This window comes from Fukomys damarensis, unplaced genomic scaffold, assembly GCF_012274545.1.
Source record: "Fukomys damarensis isolate Sample0158 unplaced genomic scaffold, DMR_v1.0_HiC HiC_scaffold_30, whole genome shotgun sequence".
In the NCBI taxonomy this organism is placed as follows: Eukaryota; Metazoa; Chordata; class Mammalia; order Rodentia; family Bathyergidae; genus Fukomys; species Fukomys damarensis.
Window position 1 is genome coordinate 38,576,404 of NW_022900942.1, and position 19,470 is coordinate 38,595,873.

A 19,470-nucleotide genomic window follows, 5' to 3' on the forward strand; every position below is an offset into this window, starting at 1 on the left:
ATATATATATACACATATACATATACATATACATATATACATATATATATACACACACTTTTAATCTTTTTCTTCAAAGTGTCCTATTTTTTGCCTGTGTCTTATATGCACATAATTTATTAGCTCCATAGAATATGTATACAGCTTATAAATATACATATAATAAGTCTGTTTAAAGTGTTTAGTCAATACACAGTTGAAAAGTTCTGCAACTACTAAGATTATTAGTGGCCATTTTAAATATAACCATCGTAATGCGAGAGCACTTGGAGTAGACCATGTCATAGTGAAACTTACTGGTTTACTTTATAGTTACATGCATAGTATTCTAAGTGAATGTATGATTTGTCTGTCAGTTGAAGTGCTGTGGTTTCATTGCAGGATCTGTGGATGGAGTACTTGAACATGGAACGCATATATCATGAGTTCCAGGAAACTGTTAATCTTTGGACACAGGCCAAGCTTGAGTCCCATACCAAACCCTGCAGCTTGTTAGCGCAGCTGGACTTCACTGATCCGTGGTTGGGTGAGTCATCTGAGCATTAGCCCCTTTGAATGAACGAATGAAATTAATTAATCAATCTGTCAATCAGTCAGAGCCATCAAGGGTTAAGGATTGCGCACTTTATTCCTACAGTGAGAATTGCTTTTTAGAAGTTGTTAAATTGTCTACCACTTAGGGCTGAGTTATGCTGTGAGTGAGAGTCCAAATCTGTATTGGCTTAAACAAGGTAGAGATTAATTTTCTCTCATATAAAAGAAGGAAATAAGCAGTTTAGAGCAGCAGGGCAGCTTCATGACCTCTGCAGAACTTTTGTGTGTGTGTGTGTGTGTGTGTGTGTGTGGTACCAGGGATTGAACTCAGGACCTTGTGCTTGCCAGGCAGGCCTGGCACCACTAAGCTATATCCCTGGCCCAACCTCTGCAGAACTTTAAGTAAGGAACTTGATCCTCCCATCTTGCTGCTTTGGTGTTCTCACAGTAGCATCTACTTCAGTTCAAGGTGGCTGCTTAAGTTGTTCCCTTCACATTCACACTCCAGTCAGCAGGAAGGAGTGTTTCCCTAAAAGAACTCTTCAAGAAGCAGCTCACAGACTTTTCCTTTATACTTCATTACCCCAAACTGAGACGTAGGACTATTCCTCTCTGAAAAGGAGGCTGGAATGCTCATAGTTCATTTCTTGTGTGATGCTTTGAAAAGGCTTTTAATTTCATTATAAAACTCTGTATTAAGTGCAACTTTAAATGTTAATTATTTTGGGTTTCCAGTTTTAACATTCAAAAGTCTGTGTTTTCCATAACTTTTTTTCTCTGTATCTGGAATGCTTACCGTGTAAACAGATCATATTCCTAAAGTTTCCAAGTTGCTTCTCACTGTATTTTTCTAGAATTATCAGCTAGTTCTCTGTAGAAGGCCATAAAAAGAATATTTAATCTACAAAGATGCTGAAACACTTCACAACAAAATAATAGAAAATGTTGTTTGTTGGTACAGAGGATTGAACATTTGCTCTTAGCTATATCCCCAACCCTTTTTAAAATGTTTTATTCTACTATAACATCTAGCTAAGTCATTAAATTGCCCAGGCTGGACTTGAACTTATGTCCCAGCCTCCCAGAGTGCTGGGATTACAGGTATGCACCACCATGCCTAGCTAATTACTGAGTAATAAAATTGCAATTACAGTTCTTGTCCACAATACTATGACAAATAGTGTAATATAACATTGAAGTGATTCTGGGAAAGGCACATATACTCTCTTACTCTACCTGTGCCCCAGCCAACCTGTTAGTTGGTACCTCTTAATGCCTTCTGTTCATGCCAGTCTGTCTGTGGTGCTTTCATATTACTCTGAATACTACCCTAGAAGACTTTTTTCTCTTAGTAGTTTATGAAGCCCTTAGTTTGTTCTGCATGTCCTAGCACTGTACGTTAATTCAGTAAGCCCGTGCAGTTATCCCCATCGAGTAGAGAAGGAACCCAGAGTGTTAGATGGTTGGGCACTTGGCCCGTATGAGCCACAGAGCTTGAATGGGGCAGAGCTGCTTGGCTCCAAAGATATTGCTGTTCATCAGTGAGTGCCCTCCCTATTTCTGGTTGTCAATCCAGGTTGCCATTCCAAACAGAATTAGAGCTTAGATTTCTAAATAATAAGTTTCAGGTTTTTTTCCTCAAAAAAACAGGTTAAGTGACAATCTTGTCAAATTATTGAACTCTTGGTTGTGATTACAGAAAAAATTTGACCAGCACACTTGTGACACCAAGTTCTTTTTCTTAAACTAAATTTATTTTTGTCATTGTGATCTGGGGCAGTCATTACAGTTAAATATACTTTTTTTTTTCTCTTTTACTTGTATTTGAAACATTTTCCTTGATTTTTTTTTTATTCGTGTTAAGATACTGTGTTTGAAACAGTTCCCAGTTTTCCCTTAGAGTCATGACCTATAATGTTGCTTGAAAGAAACTTTAATATAGTCACAAGTCTTACCCAAGGATGAATGTCCAGCTTTGCCACATCTGTTCAGTGAGGTGACTCTAGTGGAAAAATACCAGCTATATGGGGCAATGCCATACTTGACCTTTTTGGAATGTTTACTTCCATCTGTTTGGGGTACAAACAGTGCACAGGTATTGTTATACCAAGTAAAGTCATGGCTATTAAATTTTCTTTGATTTTTCTCAACAAGAATAGGAAATTGAATGTTACACCTGGAATGAAATCGGAAATTCATGGTAGTCCCTAAAGTACTTGTTTACTTGACTGACGTGAAATTTCCTTGACCTCTCCCTTCCTCTCTTGTCTTACTACTACTGAAAAGAATTAGGCTTGCAGCAGCATTTTCCTTCACGTTCTTCAGTTCCCACCTGCTGTTGTTGATATAGTGTGTAAGGAGGAAGAGGAAATAGGAATTCATTGGACATCTAGTGTGTATATTGCTTTGTATTAGGTACAGAAATAAGAAACATTCAAATTTGAATCATTCTGAGACCCTGTGATCTAGTACAGAGTTGCATGGTACAGAGACACCTTTTTTTTTTTTTTTAATATGGCACTGGACTGCTTATTTTGGCTCTGTACGTCATTTCTTGAGTGAATGAACAAGACTGTGTGACTGCATAAATATAGGCGCTAACAGAGTTTATGCTCATGTCTTCATAAGACAGAATATTTTATAGTCTTAAACTTCCAGTCCTCCTGTTCAAACCTTGATTCAATTTCAGATCAATTTCCATCAGCTCTATTCCAGAATGTTCATTCCTTTTTCTGTTATTCCTATGGAGCTTCTCTGGGTGGTATATTAAACTCTTTAACTGGGCTACTCTGGACCAACCTCACTCACCCATCTGTTGTCCAGATTATACCTATTACCTTGCTGAGAACTCCTCCCCAGAAAACATCTTCACTGACATCAAGTCCACACTTCTTCCCCTGTCATGCAGGGCTGTCAGGAGCAGTATAGTTATTTAAGATCATGAGCTTTTGCTGCTGAGCAACTATTAGACTATGAACTTTTTGAGGATACTTCTATTTAATTGTACCATGTATCCTGAGCTCCTAGTAGAATAATGTAAAGCCTGTAAATATTCCCTTAAAACTCACAAGAATCAAAATCAGTGATTTTGTTCATTTAGGCCTGTGGTTTAAGGAACTATTCTGGAGATCTCCAGCATTTTTGGTGAAATTAATGTGCCACACCTTTGTATTCATTGTTTTTTACTTCAGATACTGGGGATTGAACTCAGGACCTTGCTCTTGCCAGGCAGGTGCAGTGCCACTGAGCTATTCATCCCTGGCGCTTGTATTCATTATTATATAATATTGAATATATAATAATACCGAATATATAATTTATAATAATGAATATATAATTGTAATAAATATAATTATGTAGTAGTACTTGTTACTGAGTATGTATGACCTAATTTTCTTTCAGCCAAAGAAAGGGTTTTAAATAACCTGCGGAAGCACGAGGTTCCCCGTCCTCCCCTTGTTCTGCATCCCATGAGGCCTCCTGTGCCAGTTATTTCCTCAGAGGTGCTCCTGAGTCAGAAGGACACCACCCAGCTTGTGTGTGCAGATTTGAATCTCCTGCAACAGCAGGCCAGGTAAGACTATTGAGGGCTCAATGAGTGTGTTCCATGCTTGCTTTTTTGATAGCCTGGAGGATTTAGTTAGTACCTGGTTGGCCTTCTCAACTAAGGTTAATTTGGCCAGACTATCACAGATGGTTCACTTGGTGAACAGACTTATGACAAGTCTTTTGATCTCACGTGGAAATTAGGGGTGTTCTCATGGGCTGCCATTCTTTTTCTTTTCTTTTCTTTTTTTGTTTTTTTGGAGACAGGCTCTCACTATGTAGTTGAGACTGACCTGGAACTCAATATGCAGTCCAGGCTGGTCTGGAACTCACAGCGATCCTCCTGCCTTAGCCTCCTGAGTTCTGGGATTGCCATTCTTACCTGTTCTTGCCAGGGGCATTATGGAGTGTCAACAGTGCTGGCTGAGACTTTCTTATTCTTCCTGAGGAAACCTGATACTAGGAAGATGGTGTTGAAAGGGGTGAAATGAGATTATTTTCTTTTATCACTAATTTGTTCTCTCTTCCCCTACCCCCTGCCAGTACTTAGCTACAGCCCCGACCCCTTTTTATTTTTATTTTGAGACAGTCTCACAAAGTTGCCCAGACTGGGCTCGAACCTGTGATCAGAAATTCTGCCTCATTCTCCCAGAGTACTGGGATTACAAGTGTGAACAACCACACCTGACTGCTTTGCTCTCTTAACTATATTCCTTTAAAAACTTGAACAAAATGTGAGAGAGACATTTAGTGTTTTGAGTTATATGGTAGATACAGAATAATCAACTGCTTAAGGATTTTATTCTAGCTTGTAGTTTTGTGAGAAGGAGTGTATGTGGAGGTGTACGTTTCATTGATAGTCAATAAGCCTATTTATTTATTTATTTTTGTGTTATGGGAGGTTGAAGTCAGGGTCTCACATGTGCTCAGTGACTGTTCTACCACTACACTTTACAAATCCCATTGAAATCATTTTTCATTGACATCATATTCCCTTGGCTGGAAATAAAAATTACTCCAGACATTTATTAGATATATGTTGTCTGTGCAGAAGAGCATCTGCCCATTAACATAATAACAAAGAATATAGTTAAAATACTATTCATATCTCATGCATATATTTAACTTTGCCCCCACACCCCCTTGGTAGTGCTAGGGATTGAATCCAGGGCCTTGTACATGTGCTGTACCACTCACATTTAGCTGTCTTGGTCTTCCGCGGTTTCAGTTTGAAGTGTTAATACTGAAAATGTCACTGGCATATATGGCACCCTTTTTGAATGATTAAATTAGGCCACTTGTTCTTATATACTTCAAGGTCCATTAAAAAGTCTTGTTGATACAACATAAGCACTAAGTGAAATTTTGTTTCTGGCTAAAAAGTTGTGCCACTTTTTCATTAACACTTTTTCTTTATTTCTTCTGGGTTTTGCTCTGTGAGAAGAAAGGATTTGTCTAAATCTTGGCACATGTTTGTACCTTTTATTTTTTTGTTAGTGTAGAATACTGTGTTGTAATGCTGGAAACTGGAAACTTATTACTTTTCATATAACCTTTTGAAAAACTTTAACCTACCTTCTGGGATGTCTTCCAGAACTGCAGCTCTTCGGGAATCTCAGCAGGTTGTCCTGGATAGTGAGCTGTTGGACACAATGCCCAAAAAGTATGTTAATCGAGAAGAGCAGACCACACTACATTTGGAGTGTAAAGGCAGTGGGGGTAAGAAATGCCAAGGAGCAGCAGTTGTAACAGTTCAGGTAAGATTGTTTCAATTCTTCATAATGTAGAGAATTTTAAGTGAGCTTCTACTATTGGCACATCATTGAGAAAGAGTTAATCTGCATCCCAGAATATTTTATAGTCTTAAGAGAAGTGAAACCACATCCAGACCTAATCATGTATTTCATAAGTTCCAGGTGAGTCCTACAAGAGCAATATTCACATAGGAGTTCAAAGAAAAGCAGAATCATTGAAAAGGTTCTTATACTGGTCCTTAGAGGACTTTGATGATTCTAGTTTGGATTCAGTTAGAAGCAGTGGGGGAATGGAATGCCTGAGATGTTATGTCAGGGCCAGTGGCTACATCAGTCTGTTTTTAAGTTTTTTCAAGGCTGGTGTTAAGGGTTTACATTGGAAAGATTGGTGTGAACAACCATTGGGAGCCCTGGCTGCTTCTGCAGAGTCCTGGAAGCTCCTCGTGGGAAGCAGATCAATTGGGAAGAGCTTGCCAATAGGCAAATGTGACAGGTAACAGTATGGCTACACATTCAACTACTTCGGTCACCTTTTTACATTGGAGATATAGATAAATATTGGATGTGTGATATATCATAAGGACTTCAGAGTGGAAGCTGAGTTTAAGCTAGCATGTCACCGTTTTACTTTGCACCAGGCTTTTATATAAGCACTTGGCATAACTTAGTTTAGCCTCACATCAGCCCTGTGAGGTGGATATTATTGTCTTTATTTTCCAGATGAGGAAGTGGAGGCTCAGAGAGGTTAAGTCACATGAATCTGAAACATTTAGCAAGTGACAGAGCCGGGAGGCTCAGGCATTCTGGGTTCAGAGCCTATGCTTTTTCCTTGCCCACCTGCGCTTCACCCTTCTGCAGGTGCATTTGGTATTCTCTGAGATAGGAAAGAAGGATTTAAAGAGGGACACTGCCTGCTTTCCGACTACATTTGCACAAAAATAGCTCTTTTTGTTAGCTCTTGGATATTGAGACAGTTTTATTTTACTCAATCTTGATTTTTTTTTTTTTTTTTTGGTAAATGCTTAATTTAATGATCGTAGTATATTTTTATCATATATTTTTATCATGTTCTTTGGGAGACTTTTTTTCTCTAAAATATCTTTTCCTAATAACCTTTTATGTTTACTGTATCTTTATTACCTTTGAAATTCAATTGTGATTTTCTGATCATAGTTATATACATCTAAATTTTAAAAACTTGAAATTCAAGATGTGTCCAACCCCAGGGATGTGTGTAGCTCAGCGGCACTGTGCCTGTCTCTTAAGTACAATGTCCTGAGTTTGATCCCTGGTACTGAAAAAAGAAAAGAAAAAAAGATGAGTCCAACTTATTTTCTTATAGACATGTGAGACTCTAAACTTTGAGTTATCTTTGGCCAGGTGGTTTATAAAGTTAGTTTTCTTTCCATATATTTTTCCTCAGTTACTAATGCTGTAGTAAGACCAAGGGTACACAGCCAGGCATGGTGGTGCACACCTCTGATCCCAGCACTCGAGGCTGACTCAGGAGGATCACTTGTGAGTTTGAGGCCAGCCTGCACTACATAGCAACACTGCGTCCAAAGGGGGGGAAAAAAATCACTTGCTAACATAGTAAGGTTGAAATGAAAGTTTGTTAACTTAGGAAAGAGTTTGAGATTGAGGAAAAAACTGAAGATGTATCTGGTTATGATAGAAGGGGGGCCATGCTTTTACAAATGCAGTATTTTTCCATGGTTTGAAACTGCATATCTTTGCCAGTTTGTTAATTCCCTACAGAGAAGGGAATTCTCCTAAAATGGATTTTATAAGTGATTAGTGAGATAAGTACTAATTTTGGCTGATAGCTTGCTCTGTGAGAACAAGTTGTAAATATTTACTTCTTCAAAAAAAAAGGCTGGGTCTCTTGGCTTGACCTGTTAGTTCTTAGGGTCTTGCAATGGAAAATACCACCAGCAGACCAGGGAACTTTAATCCCAAGCTTCTCAGTGATCTCTTTTCCCTGCCAGAAAAAGGCATCATAGCATTATATATATGAACCCTTGAATTGATATTTCTTTTGTTCCTTTTTTCTTTCATAAATTGTTTTTTAGCTTTTGAGACAGGGTCTCACTATGTAGTTCAAGCTGGCCTTGAAGTCCTCCTGCCTCAACCTCCCAAGTACTGGGATAACAGACATGTGCCACCACACCTGGCTCTTTCATAATTTTTTGCTGTTAATTCTGAAACAAAAAGATGTACCTTTTTCTAAAATACTTCTCAAAGTTATTTTGATTGGAAAGAGGTCAGAGAGATTATGTTAAGAATGATGAACATAATACAGCTTAAATGTTTTTTTTTAAGCATAACCTTTATTGGTACACTTTAGATGTACATAATGATAGCATTCATTGTAATGAATTTGTACCTGTACATAATATATCTTGTCACCCCCCACCCCTCTTTCCCTCCTTATTTACAAGAGTTTTGTTGGCATTTTTCCTTCTATTCCCTTTTTTACCTTATTCCTTCTTTCCTTTCCTTTTCCCCCTACCTTGTTCCTCTTCTCATTTAAATATTTTTTTCCTCATTTCTCAATATCTGTTACACATTTTGGTCCTTATTCCACTTTTAGTTTTTCACACCAGAGAAACAATGCAGTATTTAAACGTCTGTGTTCAATTTATTCACTTAAGATTATGATCTCATCCATTTAACAGTTTAAATGTTTTTGTAGCAATTCTGAAATGCTTTCCTTTCTCAAGAAAAAGTGGTAGTTATTAATGTTGCTTGAAAAAAAGGAGAAGAAAAAATATAAGAAAGGACAGGCACAGAAAAAAAAAGTTCTATAGAAGCCTAAATAATTTGAAAACTGAGCTTTTTTTTGTGGTCTTCACTTTATTAGAAATATTCAGATTTTCTTAAAGTAAATCTTAATTTCTTGCTGGCCTCATTCATTTGGTTAGTGCCCTTTCAGTTCAATTTGGAAGATTCAGAAGCTTGAGAATCCTCACTAGAAGTTCAGTGTCAACTATAGTATCTACTGTAGGAAATACTTTGCATGGTGATGCAGATGTGCCTGGAAAATTAAAAATGTAAAGATATTGGGAACAAAGCAAAATGTCCACTCATCACTCCTACCCAATATAATTCTTGAAATTTTAGCTGGATCAATTAGGCAAGAGAAAGAAAGAAAAGGGTTACAAATAGAAAAGGGAGAAGTCAAATTATCCTTTTTTGCAGATAATATTTTGTATACTTTGAAGACTCAAAAGACAGTACCAAAAGAATTAGAGCTGATAAACAAATTCAGCAAAGTAGCAGCGTGTAAAATTAATATTAGAATGTCAGTAGCTTTTCCTGTACTGTACTACTAATGGACTAAGAAAGAAGTGAGGAAAACAGGTCTAGTCAAAATAACTTCAAGTAAACATCTAGGGATCAGTCTAACCAAGGCAGTGAAAGAACCCTACAATAAAAATTTCAGAATGCTGAGGAAAAAAATTGAAGAGGACATTAGAAGATGGAAAGACTTTGTTCATGAATTGGCATGGATTTTAATATTGTTTAAATGACTGGATTACCAAAAGCAATCTACAGATTTAGATTCTAGATTTAGATCAAAATACCAATGACATTCTTCATAGAAAAAAATAAAACAATACTTAAATGTGTATGGAAACAAAATACCCAGAATGGCCAAAGCAATCCTAAGCAAAAGAACAAGGCAGGAGACATCACAATACCCAATTTAAATTACATTACAGGGCTGGGGATTTAGCTCTGTGGTTCTACTGCCTGTGCTTGATCCCTAGTACCAAAAAAAAAAAAAAAACAAAAAACCATACATTACAAAGTCATAGTAACAGAAATAGCATGATACCGGCACAAATATAGACATGTAGACTAATAGAATGGAACAGAGGTTACAAAAACAAATACACACAACTACAGCCATCTGATTCTGGACAAGAGAGCCAAAAATATACATTGAGAAAAAACAGTCTCTTAAACAAATGGTGCTAGGAAAGCTGGACATCCATTTTTAAAAGATGGCACCTAATTCCTGTCTTTGAAAATAGATCAAAGACCTAGGTATAACATCTGAAACTTTGAAACTACTCATAGAAATCATTGAGGAAACCCTTGAAACAGGCAAAGACTTCTTGAATAGAACTCTAGAAGCATAACAAATAATAGCAAGAATCAATAAATGAGATATCAAATTAAATTTTCTTCACAGCAAGGGAAACAACAGAGTGAAGAGACATCGTACAGAATGGGAGAAAATTTTTACCAGCTTCTGTACTTATAGAGAACTAATATCTAAAGTATTTAGGGCCCGAGATTTAGTTCAGTGGCACCGCACCTACCTCAACTGCAAGGTCCTGAGTTTGATCCCCAGTACAAAAGAAAAAAAAACCTAGAGTATTTAAAGAATTCAAAAAACTTAACACCAAAATATCAGATAACTCAATAAATGAACAGACTCTTCTCAAAAGAAGTACAAATGAGCTGGGCGTGGTGGTGCACACCTGTAATCCCAGCACTCAGGAGTTGAGGCAGGAGGATCGCGGTGAGTTCGAGACCAGCCTGGCCTACATAGTGAGTTCCAGGTCAGTCTCAACTACCTAGTGAGACTCTGTCTCAAAAAAAACCAAAAACCGAAAAAAAAAAAAAAGAAGAAGTACAAATGACCAATAAGTATATATGAGAGAATGTTCTATTATATCTTCAGCCATTACGGAAATGAAAATCAAGACTACATTAAGATTTTTTTCTCACCCCAGCCCAAATGGCCATTATAAAGAATACAAAAAAAAAAAATGTATGTGTATATATATGTATACATACACACACACACACACACACACAAATACATACATATGTATACACTGCTGGGAGGGTGGATACAAGTTAGTACAATCTCTGGAAATCAGTGGATGTTCCTCAAAAAACTAAAAGCTATCATTTGATCCAGCTATACCACTCTTTACTGAATACCTGAAGGAATTAAAGTCAGCATACCTTAGGGATTCCTGCATGCCCATGTGTTTAATGGCACAATTCACAGTAGTCGATATATGGAACTAGCCCAGGTGCCCATCAGCAGATGAATGGATAATGAAGATGTGATATATATACACAGTGAAATATTATTCAGCTGTAAGAAGGGAATTTCATCATTTGCAGGCAAATAGATGGATCTAGAGATCATCATGTTGAGTGGGATAAGCCAGACTCAGAAAGACAAATGCCGAATGTTCTTGTTAATACGTGGAATTTAAAAAAGATGACAAACAAATAGAAGAGAAATCATTATTAGACAAGAGGAAGGGAATAAGCAGGGAAAGGGGATACAAGTGCAGGTAATAGAAAGGATGGATACAATCAGAATGTATATGCATTGAAATTTCCTCAAAAGTGTGAAACTGTGGAGAAGGTGGAGGAGAGGGATGATGGGGGAGGGTGAAAATAATCTGCATGCGTGAATTTGCCAAAATGAAACCCACTAATCTGCATAATTAACATGCACTAAATAAAAACGTGGGGGAAAAGTGTGAGGCTTTTATAGTCTGAAGCTTTAAAAAGTTTCTTTTAAAGTTATGTAGTAATTGCATATTTGGGCTATCCTAAACAGTACTTGTTGGTTGATACTTATACAAATTGAAAATAAAATTATTGTTTTCTATTTCTTATCAACAGCTAAGAGCAAGGCAGATGACAGTTGAGCCACTAAGTGCCTTGACATTGGGACATTATCTATGCAAATGTTTGTTTTCCTCTAATTTTTGGCCAAAGATTGTACTTAAACCTGAAGCCTTGTATTACCCAAATGGATGACTTTGGTTTTGGATGACTTAATTTGGAGAAGAGAGGTGTTAGTGGAGGATTGGGAGGGTGAGTCCTGAGAATTTATGACTCAATGCAGAACTGTTACTGGGAAAGTGTGTCCTGCAAGATAGGCTTGTTCTTTTTATATATAAAACTTGACCTCTGAGTACATGAGTCCAATGTTCATTTCATGGCTATATGGAGTAGTTTTGATTCTTTCAGTATCATTCTTTCATTGGATATTGTACTTCATGGGTTCTCTCTTTGTCCCCCAAGATCTCTGACCATTTCTCATTTTACAGAGTTTTTCTTTCTTAATTCATTTACTGGTTGTACTTGTTTCTAGTTTGGATCCCCTATCTTATGTGGAATTTCTTGATTTTACTTATTATGTGTGCTGGAGTTCTTAATCTGGGGTCTGTGAATGGTCTTTAGAGGGTTGGTGAAGCTGCTGAAAGTGTATATAATTTTTCTGGAGAATTATAGAATACAGTAGATTCTCAGTATAACTTCAAAAGGTTAACAGACTCTGACCCACATACTTGCAATCTTAGGTCATAATTCTTTTTTGAGTTCAAGGTCTTGATTTCTACCTGCCTACTAAACATTCTGCCTGAGGTACTATAGACATCTCAGACTCCATAGGTTCTGTAGTAATGTCATTTTTATCTTTCACATCTGCTCATCTTGTAATTCTGCCTAACTGGTTTTCCAAAGGAGAGCTGAGCTGCCATTGGCATTCATCCTGTATTTACCATCTGCTCCCCAGAGTATATTATTTCAGTCTCTGAGGTGGCTTTAATTTAATCTCCTCTTTGTTTCCATTGCCTTTGGCTCATGGTATGGCCAGTGCACTTTTCCCCTGAACTGTTGTATTAGGCTTCTTGCTCATAATACCTCTGCCTTAGTCTATTTTTCATTCTGCCACCGTTCATTTCTGTAGCCCAGATCTGAGCTGTGCACTATGACACATGCCTGTAATCCCAACTGGGAGGCCTAGGCGAGGGAATCACAAGTTTTGACCCCAGTCTGGGCAGCTTACTTACTTAGCAAGATTCTCTCTCATTAAAATAAAGGAGGGGGTGGAGATATACTTCACTGAAAAATGTCCCTAGGTTCTATCCCCAGTACCACAAAACAAACAAGTGAGCAATAGATCCACACATTTCCAGGCTAAAACCTCACATTGACTCCCTAGTGTCCAAAAGGGATATGACTCCAGGGCCCTTTGTAATCTGTTCTTGATATTTTTTCTTATTGCATCATTTATCCACCCTCCCTCTTCCCAAACATTCTAGCAACTTAGACTTTGTCCATTCTGTGGACACCACACACATTCATCCCATTGTCCTCGTGCGTGTACTGCTTCTGTCCCCTTCCACCCATGGTTCCTGCCCTTCTACTCAGCCTTTACTCCTTGGTACAGATAGTTCTGGAGGTCTCCCCCAACTCCCCCTGCCGGATTGAGATGGTCCCTCCTCTCAGGGCAGCTTGTGCCTCAGGGCTGCTCTCATCATTTGCTCTTTTTTACCTTGCCAGACTGAATTCTTGCAGAATACAGTTTCCGTTTTTCATCATTTGTTTAGTTCTACCATTTAGTGTGTGGCTCCTGGCATATTGCAAGTTCCTGTAATGCCTGTTGAATAACTCAGAGAAAGCTGTCAGCACACCACTTATTAGGGTGTGTTACAACTTTTTTTTTTTTTTGGTGCATCATTTGCTCTTTTTTACCTTGCCAGACTGAATTCTTGCAGAATACAGTTTCCGTTTTTCATCATTTGTTTAGTTCTACCATTTAGTGTGTGGCTCCTGGCATATTGCAAGTTCCTGTAATGCCTGTTGAATAACTCAGAGAAAGCTGTCAGCACACCACTTATTAGGGTGTGTTACAACTTTTTTTTTTTTTTGGTGTTTTGGAGACAGGGTCTCACTGTATAGTTGAGACTGACCTGGAACTCACTATGTAGCCCAGGCTGGTCTCAAACTCACAGTGATCCTCCTCCCTCAGCCTTCTCAGTGCTGGGATTATAGGCGTGCGCCACCACACCTGGTGGTGTGTTACAACTTGTGTCTGTAGCCATTACTAAGTTTTGAATTACATGAGGTAAGGGACCTTGTCTTACTCAATGTTTATATCATCAGTGCCACAGAATGGATATTTTTAAAGGAATGAACAGCTACAGATTTATATCCTTCATGGGTTAAGTTCCTTGATCTAAACTACTTTTGAATATTTTGTAAGATATTATTTGACTATGAAAAACGTAATGGAAGTTAGAACTTTTTTCTACTAGAAGTTAGTGGTTATTTTTTCTTGTGCTTATTTTCTGGCCCATTTAAACAGCTTACTGCTTTATGTATATATCTTACCTTAAATACTGCACATTGCTTGACTGACGTTTTTACTGTCAGAGACACATTCCCTGGAATATAGTAAGGGTGGTCATGCTGAAGTGTAACACTGCTTTTCCAGCCCTGTTCAGAGTCCTTTTAGTTACTTGCTTAGGCACTCCCATTTTGCAGGTATTATGTTAGACGTTTGCTTACTTATCTGTTCATCTTTACAAATTAGGATGAGTTCAGAGAAACAGGTTCAGACACTGAGAGACTTGCCAGCCCCACAGCTGAGTGATTTTTTTTAGAATCCAAACCTGCATCGATCTAAATTCCAGACCCATGCTTTTCCCATTCAGTTTTGCCAGGCCATTTTATTTTGATGCATCAGCCCTACTTTTTCAAGACTAGCAGTGTGATTCTGAGTTAGCTAATTGTGATAGTCAAACCTATTTGAATGAACAGGTGTAACATTTTCTCTCTTGAGTATGTGTGGTTAGAGAATCCATGATCTTAAGTGAACACTTTGGGTTGGGCCAGTTTTTAAAAACTAGCTGTATGGGACATGAGTGTAGATTTCAGACCTAATTTTTAATGCTTCATTTATAAATATTTCATGTATTATTCTGTTCAACAGTATTTTTCTGGGAAGGAAAGTTCTGTAAATTTCCAGCTGCCTACAAGTCTTTGAACTATATATAGCTTGTTGGGGTACACAAAAGCTGAATATATTTTATGAGAAGTGAGATGTGCTTCTTCTGTGATCTCCCCTCCTAATAGAAGCCTTTAATAATTCAGTGGTATTCCCTGAGGAAATGGAGTGATTTATAATTGGGTTCCTTTTGCTGTGTTTTGGTATTGTGGGACATACTTGCTAGACCCAGGATTGATTTATCATCATGTGAAAAATTTGTCCATTCCTAGAAATGAAAGATGGAAAAGACCCATTGAGAGCCTCCCATTATTGTAAAAACCTGCTGAAGGCCATAATTTGTCCAACTTTTTCATTTTGTCACTTAAAATGACTCAAGTGAAGGGGCTTCTGTTGTGCTACTTTGTTCTTTTGTCTCTAGCTTCTTGTCATTAGCCACTGGAAGTCGTTCAGCCTCTCTTACCTCAGTTTAGTAGAAAATGTTCAACGGTGGTGGGAAGGTAAAGACTTGTAATACAATAGTAGTAAGTTTTGTGGAAGAGACTTATTGTCATGATCATAAAAAACAGGTGTCTTCAGTGTGCTCTCAGAATTGTGCCATGCTGGGGTTGTGTGTAAGCAAAACAGTTTCCATCGCCCTTCAGGATCTTTTGGTGTAGAATTTATGATAGTAACTAACGGGGATATAAAGGTCTCCCTGAAATCAGTTGATGAATTAAATACAGTGGTACCTCAGTTCACAAATTGAATTTGTTCCATAGTTTGTTCCATGCTTGTGTTTGTGTAGGAAAGATAGTTTGTCACCTGATGTAGTGTTTGCAAACAAAAACAAAATTTTTCTACATGCTTTTGTTGATGAACCATTGTTGATGATGTTGTTGCTGAAGCATTGATGAACCAAGGTACCACTGTATTTCCATTGTTTACAGACAAAGTTATCTATAGTTGTTTAGTGGTGGTGGAAGACTAGGTTTGGTAGTGGCATAAAAAGAGACAATGTATTCTCCATGCCCAACTGCTTTTCTGTTTGGGAAGATCATAGAGGGAAAATGTAGGATTTAAAATTCCTGCCTTGTAAGTGTTTCAGTCTCTTCAGCATTCTCTACTGTGCCTGCAGGAAAGTCCCAACCCCTTGGTAGCCTGCTTTACAAGGGCTCCCAGAGCAACTCCCCTTGTTCCCCAGTCTGACTTTACTGCATTCTTCATCCCCAACCCCTGGCATCAGCCTGTAGGCTTCTCTTTTCTGTCCCTCTGGCCCCTATGGTTGTCACATTGGTTCTTCTTTTTTTTCAACTTATATTCAGATAAAACTTCATTTCAGAGAATGAGATAGAGATTTTGTTTCATGACTGCCCTCAGCAACCTGGCATTGAGATGGCCCAGTGCTCAGTAGTCTTTGTTCTTTGGACTTCAGGCCTGTTGGTGCATTGAGGCTTCCAGCGGCTACCTGGGTGCAATTCCGCATGTTTGTAAAGAACCAGAAGGTCCAAACTAATGTCAGGTCTCGTGCACAGAGCAGCCAGCAGGAAGGTGATTTACAGTAATGTCCTGAAGGATATCTGTATCATCAATGATAAAGAGGCCCTGAATGTGAGATGCTTTCATCAGTCTTTTTAAGAGCTCACATAATCCTGAGCAGTAGTGCTCTTGGGTCTGATACCAAGGGAATGTTCAAGGGTCTCAGTCTTCCTTGTTTCTTGGGTATGATCCATGCCAGATAACAGAAGTGAGAATCCCCTGAAGCACCATTCACTTGGCATTTGAGTTTCTTAAAATTTTCACCTATTACTGAAAGCTGTGATCCATGTAGAGCGCACAAAGGTTGAAGTCAAGAAGGTAAAAGAACACAACATATTTCCCTGTGTAGTCAGGTAGGCTGGTATCTGAACTAATCATCCTAGGTAATAGCTGTAGCTTTGAAGTTGGGAACAGGGTGCTAAATTTTGCATTTCCTAAAGACATTCCACTGTCAGCAGTCTAAGCCATGAGACCAGCCAGGAAGAGGATCTCCATCTTGGTTCTGTGATGACCTCTGCATCTGTCCACATCCACAAAAGGACAATAAAATGCATAAACAAAAGCTATCACATGAATTACCATCACTTAGAGAAAGGGTATGTTAACTCCCATTTAGGGAAGACGCAACCTAAAAAAGTATAGCCCTTTAAATTGAAATAAATTGAGGTCTTTTAAAGCTAAGTAAATTTTCTTGTTTTCATATTTTTATGAGAACCAATAAAATTTTATCAAAGACTAACTTTCAGGAATCATTGAACTGGCCAGTTTCTGTTTCTTTAGTGTGCATTTGATTTGGGCACTTTTCCATATTTTATCTTACTTTGTTCTTTTATAATTATGTATCTTTTCTTTCACATTGGCCGTTGTTTTATTAACTTCTGTGTTGTCTTCTGAGTGTCTGAAGTTGAATTGTATGTGTGCTGGACTGAGAACACAGAGGGTTAAGGCTGCGGGTAGGGAGTGGGAATGATCCACAGAGGAGGGATGTGGTGTGCCTCATGTAAAGCCTCGGCAGCGGAAGACAGTGAGTCTGTTTTGGAGGATTTGAGGAGTCAAAACAGGAGCGAAGTAGAATTTATTGTATAAACTGTTTGAACCATTGATGGGGCAACCCACTTTCCGGTCCCCCTGCCCTCTTTCTTAGATAGAAGCTTTCTCAATAAATTTTTCCTGCACTTTAAAAAAATGTTTTTTGAACCATTGATAATTGAAGATCATATCAATTTATGTCTATAAATTTTGGTCTTTTTGTAAAAAAATAATTCTGTTTAAGGAGAATTCTTCAGGAAAAACCTGATTCTGTAAAAAAAATTCTTCGATTATTAGTACATGTGTGTGCTGTGTAATGTTTACATTCCTTGTGGGAAGTTGGTACTCGTATAAAACACATCTTAATTCCTTTCTTCATCTCCTTTCCCTTCCCTCCCTCTCTTCTCTGCCATCCCTTGATCCCCTTCTCTTTATTTGGGTCTCTCTTTGTAGTGCATAATGTTCCTTGCATGGAGTTGGTACGTGTACGTAATGCACCCCATTCCTTTTTCTCACTCCTCATTCCCCCGTCCCGTCCTTTGACCTCTTTCCCCTTTGAGAGTGATCTTTCTCTCTACTCCTATTAGAAAACCTAAGATTCTTCAGTGATTTTTTTTTGACAGTTTTTTTTTTGCTTCCCTCTCAGGTCTAGTTGAGAATTTTGAGTTAAGTTAGAATATTAAGTGTAATCATCTCTTCCTTATATGTGTTTGTAATAAGATACCTCCAGTAGAAGCATGGAGGGGAAAGGAAATCTGTTGACCTCCTCAATCTTTGTTAGTTTGAAGGCATGTATAAAAATGAAGCGGTAAGCCAACAGCTTCATGTTTTACGGAAAGAAGTGAAGCAGTTGCAAGCCGAAGCTGCCAAGCCACCTTCACTTACTATTGTGGAAGCTGCTGTGCATGCAGAAAATTTGATTACGTAAGTTTTGACAGTATTTTAATTTGAAATACTCTTTTATCCTTAATAGTAATTGTACATATTGCTATACTTCCTGCTATCTCAGACACTTAATAATTAGTACAAAAATCAGTGAACTATGGCTTTTGGGCCAAATTTGGCCTACTGCCTCTTTTTATAAATAAATATTATTGGAATACAGCCATCTCCATTATTTATAATGTCTGTGGCTAAAGTTTCAATGACAGCGTTGACTGTTTGTGACAGACAGTCTTAACAAACCATAAAACATTTACTGTTTGGCCCTTTGCTGGAAAAAGTTTGCCAGCTGTGGTGGTGTGTGTTGCGGGGGTGTTGGATCTTTTTGTGGCTTGCAATGGGGGACTCAGGGTGTAAGAGCAGATCAGGAGAACTACAGGTTGATATTTCTGTCACTGGGAAAGTCACTCAAAAAAGTGTGAGAATTAAAAGGGACATCTTTATTCTACAGCCTTATTATACAAAAATCTTTTTCTTCAGCCTCAGCTATGTTTTAGATTTTAAAATTTAGAGATTATTGTTCTTGTGTTTAAAAATATGTATTATATAAGAAATATAAAAAGTTACATAACCAAATTACAAAGAAAATGTGGAAAATTTTAATACGTGTATTTATAACACAGCTGATTTTTGTTTTTCCTGGAGGAATGTAAAATCATTACTGTTTGTTGAAAGTGAATTGTTGGATAAAGTTGGAAGACACACATTTACCATATGAAATATTTCTAAAGTGACATTTGCATAGGGCTCTGAGGAATTTTTTTTTTTTTTTTTTGAGACAGGGTCTCACTATGTAGTTGAGACTGACCTGGAACTCACTATGTAGCCCAGGCTGGTCTAGCTCACAGTGATCCTCCTGCCTCAGCCTCCCAAGTGCTGAGATTACAGGCGTGCGCCACCACGCCCAGCTTCTGAGGACTCTTAACAAATATTTATTGTCTGAAAAATGTAGGGCATCAAAGAAACACCTCTGAATATAGGTTTTTTTCACTGTTTTCCCACAGTGCCTTAGTGAATGCCTACAAGTTGCAGCCAACACCTGGGATTCAGAAAGTTGGCATTGGCCTTTTCTTTACTGTTGTAGAATATGTCAGTGATGAAACGCAGCGCCATCCTCCCACAAGACAGTTCTTTACTTCATGCATTGAGATCTTGGGACAGGTAAGGTTATTCTGTGTTGTTAGTCTTATTCAAATACAATTAATGCCTGCAGTGTCTTAATTGACTTCAGAATTGTATTGTAGGTTAAGAGTCTTGCCTAAGTCAGAGCCCCTTGGAATTGTTGGCTTCTTAAGATACAATTAGAATTTTTGGTATAGAACACTGCTTCTCATTCAAGAAATATTTAATTATCTGTAGTTAGAAGTC

General features: G+C 38.0%; 1 protein-coding gene across 2 annotated transcripts in view; it reads left to right on the plus strand.

Annotated features, from left to right (window-relative positions):
* Epg5 (ectopic P-granules autophagy protein 5 homolog) overlaps positions 1-19,470 on the plus strand; it is a 109,193-nt gene that overhangs the window by 65,369 nt on the left and 24,354 nt on the right. For both annotated transcript variants that reach the window (XM_010616582.3, XM_010616581.3), the window contains exons 25-29: positions 382-526; positions 3,937-4,108; positions 5,675-5,837; positions 17,942-18,084; positions 19,107-19,263. In XM_010616582.3, the coding sequence (XP_010614884.1) occupies positions 382-526; positions 3,937-4,108; positions 5,675-5,837; positions 17,942-18,084; positions 19,107-19,263 (780 nt within the window). The remainder of the gene's footprint in view (positions 1-381; positions 527-3,936; positions 4,109-5,674; positions 5,838-17,941; positions 18,085-19,106; positions 19,264-19,470) is intronic.